Source organism: Tursiops truncatus, chromosome 19, assembly GCF_011762595.2.
Source record: "Tursiops truncatus isolate mTurTru1 chromosome 19, mTurTru1.mat.Y, whole genome shotgun sequence".
In the NCBI taxonomy this organism is placed as follows: domain Eukaryota; kingdom Metazoa; phylum Chordata; class Mammalia; order Artiodactyla; family Delphinidae; genus Tursiops; species Tursiops truncatus.
This window is the reverse complement of record NC_047052.1, coordinates 51766746-51779398: the sequence shown is the minus strand read 5'-3', so window position 1 is coordinate 51779398 and position 12653 is coordinate 51766746. Positions and strand designations below refer to the sequence as shown.

Below are 12653 nucleotides of genomic sequence, written 5' to 3'. Positions count from 1 at the left end.
CCTACGGCTGTCTGTTGCGTTTCTAAATAAAATAAAGTTTATAGTGGAATAAAAAAGCTGCTGTTAATGTGGATAACTTAGAAGAAGGTTGGGAAAAGAGCAGGTTCCAGATCAAGTGGGATGCCATTTGTCTGAAATTCAGAAGCAAGCAAACCTACATGCACTGCCGAGGCGTGCACACACGTACACACACACATACACGTGTTCACAACGTGGCTTCCTCTGGTGCTGATGGCAGGAGAGGAGCAGGGGGGGAAACCCGTTATAGCTGGGTCATATCTTCCAGTACATGGAAATATCCAGTCATCTGTCACCATCCCCAAGGCGTGTCATCAGCGGCACTCCTCTCCCTGTTACCTGGGGCTGGCCGGAGGGTTCTAGTTGTGCTTCAACAGTGGGCAACAGGTAAAGCTGGGCTGCAGCTTTGTATCGGGTGATTTCCAGATACTGGCCTGACGTTCTCCCTCTGACCCTGGCCCCTGTAGGCGCTAGTGATGCCGAGCGCTCAGATCTTGCTCCTGGTTCAGGGCGTTGGAAGTCTGCCCTCCAGCCTCCCTCAGCCTGTGCCACACTAAGCCGTGTTTTGGCTAAGGAGGGCCCAAGGACACTGGACATGTATGGGCCAGTTTCCCAAAGTCATGATCATGAGTCATTTCCTCAGGCCATCTTGGGCTTCTAAGAACCACTGTCCCATCCCAGCAGAAGCCATGGAAGAGGGAGGGGAACGAGCTAGAGGAGGGAGACCCCGGCAACCCCAGTTGCTTCTCTCCGAAGGCTCCGGCCCCTGCAACAGTGGCCCTTTGTGCCATCTGTGAGCCGTGACTTCATCCGGGACCCGTATCTGACTCCCTCACCTAAGCTGAGGAGAGATAGGGAGGCCTTGAGTCCCCTTAGAAAGTAGGAAGTAGTGTTTTACCTACATGTATTCATTCAGCATCCATCTTTGGAGCACCTACTACCTACCAGATCCTGATCTAGCATTGGGGTTTCAAAAATGGAACGACAGGGCTTCCCTGGTGGCGCAGTGGTTGAGAGTCCGCCTGCCGATGCAGGGGACACGGGTTCGTGCCCCGGTCTGGGAGGATCCCACATGCCACGGAGCGGCTGGGCCCGTGAGCCATGGCCGCTGAGCCTGCGCGTCCAGAGCCTGTGCTCCGCAACGGGAGAGGCCACAACAGTGAGAGGCCCGCATACTGCCAAAAAAAAAAAAAATGGAACAATAATTCTCTGCGCATGAGGTCACTGGCAGCGGCCACACAATCTCGATAAGAAAAAAAAATTCCTTGAGATTGCATTTCCAATGCATATACCTGTTACTTTGCATATTAAACATTAGTGGAGCTTAATTGCTTTCTTATAGTTGTATTTTTTTAAATAAAAACAAATTGAAGTTCTAATATTTTCCTCCCACACCCCAAGGGATCTCGGCACCCCACTTTGAAGAACACAAGCGATTATAATAATTCGACACAACAGCTGTGCCAGAGTGGGGGCTCCCGTGCTTGGGCACCATGGGGGGAATGGCTCCAGTGTCTTCCTGGGGGAGCCAGGGGCGTTCCCAAGATTGCAATAGGGTCAGCAGCTGACTGGGTACCACCCTGCGGATGCTGGCTTCATTGTAATTGCAGTTTCCCTTTCTAGGAAGAAAACAGATGCATTTCCTTGTCAGTCCAGACAAATGGCCTCTCCTTAAGTTCCTCTTCATTAATTAACATGAAGACAAGCGTGGTGGCTAAATTCGCAGTCAGAGGCTTTTAAAGGTGAATCTCTCCCTCAGTAAGCTGTTACGGCATTTCTTCTCCCTGTTTAGGGGTAAGAGTGGCGACTGTGGGGTTATGGTTACGGCTCGCTTTTCATCTCCAAGACACCCTCAAACAACTGCCTCCGTTATGGCCCAGCCCTTTCCCCAGGATGATGCCCCTGCCTCATCTGGCACAGGTGGGGATCAAAGAGTCAGATGTTGGGGCTTCCCTGGTGGCGCAGTGGTTGAGAGTCCGCCTGCCGATCCAGGGGACACGGGTTCGTGCCCCAGTCCGGGAAGATCCCACATGCCGTGGAGCGGCTGGGCTGGTGAGCCATGGCCACTGAGCCTGCATGTCCGGAGCCTGTGCTCCGCAACAGGAGAGGCCACAACAGTGAGAGGCCCGCGTACCTCAAAAAAAAAAAAAAAAAGAGTCAGATGTTTGAAACAACCAGAGATTTCCAGAGGTCAAGCAGCCTTGATCTCCAAAGGGAAGTTGAAACAAATGAGTCTCAAGCAGTGGTGTGCTGGTAGCAGTCAGCCCTCCAGGGTCAGGGAAAGCCCTGACCGATAGCATATGCCCATTCCCATGGTGTAAATTCTCCCACTATGGCTGATTTCAAGCCACCAAGATGAAGTCACCAAACACAAATTTGGGAAATTGACACACACTGTGTAGATGCAACTAATTCACCTCAAGAGTATATATGTAATAGTAAAAGATAATCAGATAATTAAGGGATGAATTTTGAGTAAATAAAATTAATTGTAAATATTTTAATAATGGCTCGCAAAGCAAAACCAAAAAAGAGATCCGAAAATTAAATGGTCGGCTCTCGTGAATAGGTGTGAGCCAGCTCCAGCACACCACTGCTCCCAGGGTTTTCAATCGACCTCAAAATTGCCTTGGTGCTTTAAAAGTCTGCCCTCAGACCAGCAGCTCTCTGCAGAACTTCCCAGGAACAAAATCCCTCACTCTCAGAAGTCAGGTCTGCTTGTGGACACCAGCCAACCCCCAGCCAGACATAACTGTCCTGAGCCGCCCCTGGGCCTCTCCCACAGCCCTCACACACCTTGGCACTGGTCACTTCACACTCCAGAGACCCACCTGGGCGCTACCCACACCTTACCTCCAGACACCATCCTGGTTCAACCCCATGACCTGCTGAGATTTCCCCGAGGCAGAGCCCAGGTGTGCTGCTCTGCTAGGCTCAGGCCTAGCCTGGGGCCATGGGGCCACATCAGACCCCACCCTGGGTTATAAGAACATAGACCCCCAAATCCACTGAACTGAAAGTGACACTTCCTGTCAAAGATACTCAGTATCACTCAGGTGCAGTGTGGGCTCTGTGAATGTTGATTCAAACCAACTGTTAAAAGAAAAAAAAGTTTTGATGGGACTTCTCTGGTGGTCCAGTGGTTGAGACTACGTGCTACCAGTGCAGGGGACACAGGTTCGATCCCTGGTGGGGGAACTAAGATCCTGCATGCCGCATGGCGTGGCCCAAAGAAAAAAAAAACACGTTTTGAGATAATCAGGGAAGTGTAAGCATTGATTTAATATCATTTTTAAATATGATAATGGTATTGGAGTTTTATTTTTGAAAAGGCAAATAAGTTCTTATCTTTTTTTAATTAATTTTTATTGGAGTATAGTTGATTTACAATGTTGTGTTATTTTCTGCTATACAGCAAAGTGAATCAGTTTTACATATACATAAATCCACTCTTTTAGATTCTATTCACATATGTCATTACAGAGTACTGAGTTCCCTGGGCCATACAGTAGGTCCTTATTAGTTATCTATTTTATATATAGCAATGTATATATGTCAGTCCCAAACTCCCAATTTATCCCTCCCACCAAGTTCTGTTCTTTTAGCGCAGAAGTTGGCAAACTGTGACCCCACTTCCCGTTTTTGTAAGTAAAGTTTTACTGGAACACAGCCACACCCATCCATTTACGTGCTGTGACTGCTAGGAGGACAGAGTTGAGTAGGCGAGGTGGAGACCACGTGGCCCCAAAAGTCTCAGATGTTTATAGAAAAAATTTGCCAACTTCTGTCTTACAGAAACATCCTCAAGTATTCACCTACAAAAATGATAATATGTCTGGGGTTTGCTGTAAAATAATCAGCGGGGGACGGAGAAAGTGTAAATGAAACAAGATAGGCTATGAGGCGATGAATGCACCTGGCTTCATCATCCTAGTCTGTTTTTATATATGTTTGAAATTTTCCGTAATAAAAAACTTTCGAGAAGGGGGCATCTGCGCTCCACAGCCTCCCAACTGCTCTGATCCCACACCAGGACCCTGGCATCTCTGGTCTAACAAGGGAATCAGGACAGAGCCAGCACTACTCAGCCTGGTTTCACATATGCCCAACGATGACTTCTGTCCCGGGCTAACCAGAAAGGCCATGGGCGCTGAGAGAGCCCGCCAGAGCCAGCCATGCTGTGAGTGCCCCCCCATCAGAGCCCTGGGGTTCTGGAAACTGGGGAAGGAGGAGCAAGGGGGCTCTGAGGGAAGGGGGCCCCTGTCTAGGGGTCAGGCCAGGGATCAGGGCCTCAAGTAGGTCTGTCCTCTGCCCTCTGCACCCCTCCCCATCCAGGTCTGGACCCCCGACTTCTGTCTGGGGCCCTTGGCATCCCCTGGGTAGGCCCTGCCCTCCTCTGAGACTCGGGGAAAGTTTTAATACTGACCACTCAGGGTCTTTGGACTGACTCAGAGGAAAGAATATATATAAGGCACTAGTCCTGTCTGTTGCCCATCTCTGTGGCCACCATCACTAGTAGCTGCCCTGAGGGGCCACAGAGGGCCCCCCGGGGGGGGCGGGAGCGGGGCCAGGTCTCTGGCTGCTTCGGATGTGACCTAACCCCGTTAGAACTGTCATTGTGGTTCTAGAAGCCAGCCAAATAAGGTAGGGTTTTCTCCCTAGAGACAATTTTTACCTGAAAGGGTTGAAAAAGCCCCAGGTCTTTCCCACCATCTGCCGCCACCCTCAGTTCTCACTGTGTGTCCTGTGTCTCCTACTCACAAGCTTAGGAAACCTAACCTAATCCAAACCACTCTTTGACCCTAATTCATACCCTAATACCGTAAATTCAGCCCTAACACCAATCTCTGATTTTATCAGGAATGAGTCTGGAAGATCCAGTCATTTCTACCAAAGCAACCCCCAAATTACTCATAATCTCTTGACCCCAAAACAACCTTTGGTGTACGGCCTTCCAGCATGTCTCTTCCTGCCAACTGGACTGTGGACCGTATCTGGCCGCTCTTGGGTGTTCCACCCAGCATCAACCAAACCCTAAGCTGGGGCGATTCTGCCTCCTCCTCCTCTGGGAATGGTTGGCGATGTCTAGAGACATTTGTAGCTGTTAAGCCTGGAGGGGCAAGCGCTACTGGCATCTAGTGGGTAGAGGCCAGTGATGCTACTCAACGTCCTACAATGCACAGGACCTTCCTCACAAAAACGGTCCTAACTGCATAGCACCGACACGGAGAGCCCCTACCCGGGCCCCATCCCCGGTCCATGGGCCTGAGCTAACCAAGTGTTAGCCATCCTGGAGCCGGGCTGCTGGGATCAAACACAGGTTCTGCCCCTTAGCTGGTGCCTGATCTGGGCCCCAGTTTTCTCCACTGTAAAATGGGGACAGCTCAACCCACCCTGTCAGAGTTGTCACTGGAGTCAATGAAGTAGAACGTGTAGCGTGTCGGGCACGCGGTACTCAGCAGGACCCACCGTCACCTTATCAGCATCCAGGAGGCCGAGCAGGCCTTGCCCTCGTAGCCTCCGAGAGTCCTGCTCGCCTCCCCACCTGACTCCTTGCATGGGGTCTCTGGGGTAAGGCTGCACGCCTTCCACAGAGTCCAGGGGGTGAACTGGGGGTGCGCCCGGAGCCGGGGGGACTGTGAACAGAGACCCTGTGCAGGAGAGACCAGGGGGTCAACCCAGGGACCCCAGGAGGGCCCCCCTAGATGCTCTGCGGACCAACACTCCTTGCCCAGACATGCCCTGGGAGCCCCTTGGCTCTGCTGCCTCCATCCCTTTCTGCTTCCATGTTCTTGCTGCTCCCTTTCTCTGTGTGGGACATTGCCATGAGGCCGTAGAGCAGAGGGGCCTCTGGGAAGGGGACGGGGTGGGGGCAGGGACCTGGGATCAGGTGGACTCCCAGCTCTGCTGTTTCCCACTGTGGGACCCCGGGCAAGTGCCTTCCCCGCCGCGGGCCAGGCTCCCCTCCCTCACAAGGTGTGTAAGGTCCTGACGCGATGGCACGCCAACCCTCTACGTCATTGTGAATAAAGCAGGCGGGGTCTGCGATGGGAAGGCCTGCCAGCTCTGAGGCCTGTGCAAGTCCTGGGGTCCGCCCCTGCCCAGCCCCTGGCCACCTCTGAGCCTCAGATTCCTCCTCTACCCAGGGCAGAGCTCTGAGCGCAGGCCACCTCAGAGAGCGGCAACCCTCTCGCTGCTGGTTTTTGCTGACTCGCGCCCTTGGCTTTCTCTTAGTGTCCAGCTCACTGATTGTGTTTCCTTCTTGGCCACCGCCTTCCCACCCACATCAGATGTTTTCTGACTCACTGGTATGCACCCCCTCCAACCCCGTACCTCCATCAAACCACATCCCTCTTTGATTTACTGTTTGGATTTTCCCAACTGGTTGCTGCAGAGCACCTGCTGCCCTCTGGCTTTCCTTCTTACCACTCGCCTGGTGCTCTCTCCTCCAACCCCCAGAAAAATCCCCAAGATTGCCTCTGCCCACCCCCTTCAAGGGACCCACCATAGGTCCCCTTGGCTGAAGTCCCGAAGCCATGAGCCCCGCAGGGGCTCCTTGGAGCCGGGTCACCCTGTTCCCACTGCCTGCCCCTCGCCCCTGAGGAGAAAAGGGCCCACGGACAGTGGGTGGCGATGGCCAAAGCCAGGGAGAGAGACAGAAGCACTCGACGCTTTCTCCGAGGTGCCCCCCGCCGAAGCCCTAGCCTGAGCCGAGCGTCACAGTGGTTCTCAGCGCAGGGGGGACGGGCTGAGCCAAAGAGAGGGGAAGGCCTGCTCCAAGTCCCCCCTGGCAGGTGCCAGACTCAGGACCCAGGCAGGCTGGCCCAGAGCTCGTGCCACCGACCACGAGCTGCTGCCTGTGAGTCCCCTGCTGTGCCCGTTTCACTGAGCTCAGAGCGGCCATGTGGCGGGGGCCAGCGAGGGCCCTCCAGAGCACAGGGACGGCTGACACAGAGAAGGACTCAGAGGCTGTCGCAGGGCACACGCAGTCCCAAGGCCAGAGGCCGCCTCTCCCCCTGCTCTGAGAATGAAAGAGGCAGAGAGGGCAGAGAAGAGGGCAGACACAGGGGCCCTGCGATCAGATCAGGGGGACCAAGGGCTCGGGCAGGCCAGACTGATTTGCTTCCTCCCAACCCCTTCCCCCGCTGCCGCGCCCCCTCCAGCCTCAACTAGACTCTGAGCATCTGACCCGCCCCCAAGGAAAGGAGTTTCATTTCCCACAGCTCGATTTCCCAAGAGGGAGGGGAGGGCGGGGTTCGGCTCAGTTTAAGGGCCGAGACGGGGGACTCGGCAGACAGGCGGAGGGGACAGAGGAGAGAGGAGGTGCTAATGCCTGCGGAGGCCGAGGTAGCGAGGAGGCTGCAGAGAGACTGGGCCCCACAGAAACAGACGGGGAGACAGGGCTGAGCAGGGCAGATAAGGGAGAAACAGGGAGACCCAGAGGAGGTGAGAGAAAGGCGGGACAGAGAAGAGAGACAGGAGAGGAGGGCAGACAGGTGAGCAGAGACCAGGAGCCGGCTAGCCCGGGAACAGGGGACACACACGTGTAGAGAGACCAGGGCCATAGTGGGGAGGGCTGAGGTGGGCGCGGGGCAGCCCACAGTGGGCCAGGCTGGGGGGGACACAGGCTCCTGTCACAGTGGCCCTGCTTCCCCTCCAACCCAGACAACATCTCCCCCAGAGAGACATGGACTCCTTGGGTAAGTAAGCAGCGGAGGGAGCAGAAGCCGCTTTTCTCTCCCCACATACCCGCTGAGCTGCCCGCTGACCCTGTCCTTCTTCCCCCCAGCCTGGCGCCTCCTCGCCCTGGTCCCCATCCTCCTCAGCCTGGCGGCCTCCCTGGACTGGCAAACTGCCCAGAGCCGCGACCCCTTCGAGAAATGTATGCGAGACCCCGACTATGAGCAGCTGCTCAGAGTCCTGACCTTGGGCCTCAATCGGACCTCGAAGCCCCAGAGGGTGACTGTGGTTGGTGCAGGCGTGGCTGGGTTGTTGGCCGCCAAGGTGCTCAGCGATGCTGGACACAAGGTGAGAAGTGCTGCTTGCTGTCTACCTTGAGTCTTTCCTGCTGCGGCTGGGAGTCCCGGGTACAGGGACCTGGCCACGTCCCTGTTGAGGGGTGGGGGTGATGGGAGGCGGAGAGAGGGAGCTATGCTTTCCTTGTGGTCAGGGGAGCGAGGCCTGGAACCCTCTGCTCTAACATGAAACCCAGAGGGAACATGTGTCTGTGCTGAGGGCTTTGACTTTCCCTGCCCCACTCTCATCCTGGAGGAAAGTCCCTTGAAACCTCTTCCAACTTCCTGGGGGGAATTTGTGTTGGTGGAGATGGAAACTCCGCACAAGGGGGAGTGCCCCCTGAAGTCTAACCACTGTCCCTCCCACTGAAATCCAAGAATGAGTATGGGCCAGGCCAGTGGCTTCAGTACACAGAAGAAATCTCCCCACTCCCTGAGCTGGGAAGTCCCTCTGAAATCTGGCCAGCGGCCTTCCTGCTGCAGTCTGGAAATTGTCACATTGTACATGTTCACTATGACTTTCCGTTCTCCCACCAGCCCCTCCCACCTCCCCATAAAAAAAAAGATCCTTCTTTCATCTCCATCCGTGCTGCTGTGGGGATGGAAGATTGGGTGGGTGTGGGGTGGGGGCTGCGACAGGGTGGAGATGGGGAGTCAGTGGGAGGAGCTAAAGCACCTGCTTGCTGCCCATCGTCCCTCAGGTCACCATCCTGGAGGCAGACAACAGGATCGGGGGCCGAATCTTCACCTACCGGGACCGGAAGACCGGCTGGATTGGGGAGCTGGGAGCCATGCGCATGCCCAGCTCACACAGGTGGGGCCTGACCTGGGGGCCAGGCAGGCGCAGGGCCACCCCAGCCCCTACCTCTGAGCCCAGTCTCAACCAGATTCCCAACTCAATCACTGCTCCAGTGCCAGCACGAACCTCAACTCTGACCCCAAACCTGGCGCCCCAGTAAAGTCAGGCCTAGACCCAACCTCCAGCTCTGTCCTTTTCCTGACTGACACTTCCGGGCCTCCCGGCTCCAGCCCCACCACTGAACCCCTGAAGTGCTCAGGCCACTGCGTCCAGCCCTTCCAGACCCCCAGCTCTATCTTCCCCGACCCTGGTCCTTTCCCCATCCCCAGCTCCCACCCCCATCCAACACAGCTCTGTCCCCATTCCTACTTGATCCCCAGTGAAAGCCACCTCCCCCTCCAAACCCAGTCCTGAAGTGCGCCGCCCTCAGCCTTCCAGCCTTGTTCCCCTTTCATTCCTGTCCCTGGCACTGAGGACCCCCAGTCTAGCCCGGCTCCAGCCTCATGCCCAGCCCCAAGCCCCGTCCCCAGCTGCCCCACCCACCCCCTTCCTTTCTCCAAGCCCCACTGGGGAGAGGGGCCCTCACCTCCCCCGCCCGACCCTCACCAGCGGCTCCCACTCCCTCAGGATCCTCCATGCGCTCTGCAAGAGCCTGGGACTCAATCTGACCAAATTCACCCAGTACGACGAGAACACGTGGACGGAGGTGCATGAGGTGAAGCTGCGGAACTACGTGGTGGAGAAGATGCCTGAGAAGCTGGGCTACAAGCTGCATCCCAAGGAGAAGGGCCACTCGCCCGAAGAAATCTACCAGATGGCTCTCAACAGGGTAGGCGCGTCCGCGAGCCCTGCAGCCCTGTCCCCCTGCCCCTGTCCTCCACGCTGTGGTGTCCCATGCCCTTTCCTCCTCCTGGTCTAGCTTTCCTTTTCCCATTCCTTCTGGTTTCCCATCACTGGCTCTTCCATCTTTAGTTTCCCCATAAGGCCTGATGATCCCCATCTCCCATCCCCTTCTCACTCACACACTGGCCAGAACAACCTCACCTTTCTACACCTTTGGGGTTTTTTTGGTTTGTTTTGGTTTTTTTTAGGCTGCGTCATTCGGCCCATGGGATGTGGGATCTTAGTTCCCCGACTAGGGATTGAATCCATGCCCCCTGCATTGGGAGCTCAGAGTCTTAACCACTGGACCGCCAGGGAAGTCCCGCTACACCTTTGGTTTAAACTATGATCTGTGGGCTTGTTTTCCAAGTCTATCTCCTGAGACCCAGACCTATGTCTGTCTCCCCCTGGCCATCCCCCAGGACCCTCCAGCTCCCACTGAGCTCGGCGGCAGCTTCCCTGAACCCACTCGGATTCCTGGGTTCCCCATCTCACAACAGTGCCATCATCACCACCCCCAGTCACGAAGCAGAGCTCCAGGGGCCATCCTCGCTTCCTGCCTTCCCTGTCAGGCCCCAGCTCCATCCGTCCTGCCCTCAACTGCCTCACACTGTTCCTACCTCTCTGTCCCCCCAGCTCCAGCCCCAGCTCAGGCCTGGACCTCTCCCTGCAGCCTCACCCTGGCCCACCCTGCTCACAGCCCCCTGTGCTCCCTAGCACCTCAGCCTCAGTTTGAAGCCCTGAGCAGTCTGGTCTCTCCCACTCCTTTAGCCCCATCTTCTCTCCAAGAAATTTTTATTGCCCACCCCAAACTCTCATGGTGGCCCAAACACCTTCAGCTCTGTACTCCTTCGTTTGCACTATGCTTGTCCACCGTCCCACACCCATGCCACTGACCCTGCCTGGAAGGCCTTTTCCTTTTCCCACCCAGGGAACCCTTTTCATCCCTCAAGAACCAGCTCCAGTGTCCCCTCCTCCAGGCAGCCTTCCCTGATGCCCTCAGGGAGGAGCCAGCCTAAGCCTCCTATGGGAGCTCCTAATTGTCCATCTCCTCTCGTGGACCAGGGTGGGCACTTAGTCCAGGCCATTTCTGTGCCCTGGCAGTGCCCAGTTTAAGGAGCCTAGGGAAATGTGAGGGGAAGGGTGAGTGAGTGAGTGAGTGAGTGAGTGAAGGGACACCTCCTTTGGGGAGTTCCCTGGCCACAAGAGAGAAGCCAGGTGGACAAAGGAGAGGGCTGAAAACAGAGGGCAGCGAGGCTTCCGGGAGGGGATGAGGCTTGAACAAAGTGGTGAATGATGACCAGTTGGGTGCCCGGCAAAGATGAGGGGGGTGAGCAAGTGCAGGGGCGTGGAGGTGGGGGAGACCCGAGGGTGGTCTGAGCACTGGACACTGTGCTGTAGACCTGAAGCTGCCCTAAAAGATGGTGACCGAGGGGCTGGCAGGGGCCTTGAACGGCAGGCTGAGGGCTGGAACTCTGCAGCTCCAGGCACTGGGGAGCCACAGAAGGCCGTGGGCAGGCAAGGCGCCGCGAACAAACCCCCGTGAGCAGTCATGCCCTGTCAGGGCTGATGGGTGGGTGGCAGAAGGGACTCCACTTCCGTCTGCGCCCACAAAGATCCAGGCGACAGATAATTACCGTCCATAAGGACACAGCGCTGACTGAGACAAATAATTACTGTCCATAAGGACACAGCGCATGGAGCGCACAGGCTGGGACAGAGGCAGACAAAATAACACCCAACCAGGATGAGTGTGACATTGTCCGGTGGACCGAACGCCCGGGGAATGAGGGGTAGCAATGACTTAGGAGGACTTCCCAGGGTGGTGACATAGTTGCGGTGGAGGGCAAGGCTGAGGGCCGAGCACGGGCAACATCCTGGCAGCTTGAACAAGAGAGGTAAATGGCTGGCCGTGGGCAGGAGCAGGAAGAGAAGCCAGGTTTGGACCCCAGGTGGGGCCTCCCCGGTCTTGTCCCCACAGCTCAGCGCCACTGCTTGTCCCTCCACAGGCCATCGAAGATCTCAGGACACTGGGCTGCAGAAAGGCAATGATGAAGTTTGAAAGGCACACGCTCCTGGTGAGTGAGGGCCTCAGTGTCGCTGTCTGAGAAACGACGACAAGGAGGGTGTCCATGGGGCCTTGGGCGGGGAGTCAGAAGGCAGGAAACTGGGACCCCGGGCCTGCCACCTCCTCCCTGCCTGACGGGGCTGGACACGCCCCTCTTGGGGCTTCGGTTTCCCTCATCTGTCCCAAGGTGGGGGGGGGCCGTATCGCTGAGGTCCAGGGAACCGCACTAAGCACGGCTGTGTCACTGAACTAAGTAAGAGGCTCCGCAGGGAGCGGCCCCGTGGGAGGGGGTACGGAGCCGGCAGGTGCAGCCTGCCTGGGCCCTGACCTGGGTGGGCCACGCCATCCCCCAGGAATACCTCCTCGGGGAGGGGAACCTGAGCCAGCCTGCCGTTCGGCTCCTGGGAGACGTGATGTCCAAGGACGGCTTCTTCTATCTCAACTTCGCCGAGGCCCTGCGGGCTCACAGCTGCCTCAGCGACCGGCTCCGGTGAGGCGGCGGGCTGGACAGACGCCGGGGGGGGGGGGGGGGGGGGGCGGGGGGCGATGGGGCGAGTACGGAGTGGGCGGGGCTGGCGGGGTGGGCGCGGCCTGTAGATATGGGGGCAGGGGCCCAGGGGGCGGAGAGAGGCGCGCTGGGTCCCGCCACACTCGCCCCCGCATCCCGGTTCCTCCAGGGGAAGAAAGGTACCTGGCGAGTGGCGTGGCCCTGAGGGGACGAGGCGGGGTTCCCGGGTCACACCGCTCAGCTCCCGGGCCTCGGGGGGCCATCGGGGACTGACGAGGGCGGGGTAGATGAAGGGGTGGGATTAGAGGCAAGCGGCAAGTGAGAACTGGAGCGGGGAGCGGGGAGTGTCTGGGGAGGGGCCGC

At 57.0% G+C, this 12653-nt stretch overlaps 1 protein-coding gene across 1 annotated transcript in view; it reads left to right on the top strand.

Annotated features, from left to right (window-relative positions):
* Positions 1-12653, top strand: part of IL4I1 (interleukin 4 induced 1) — a 42833-nt gene that overhangs the window by 26600 nt on the left and 3580 nt on the right. The window contains exons 4-8 of the mRNA XM_073795669.1: positions 7808-8046; positions 8735-8847; positions 9460-9661; positions 11724-11792; positions 12136-12272. Of these exons, the coding sequence (XP_073651770.1) occupies positions 7808-8046; positions 8735-8847; positions 9460-9661; positions 11724-11792; positions 12136-12272 (760 nt within the window). The remainder of the gene's footprint in view (positions 1-7807; positions 8047-8734; positions 8848-9459; positions 9662-11723; positions 11793-12135; positions 12273-12653) is intronic.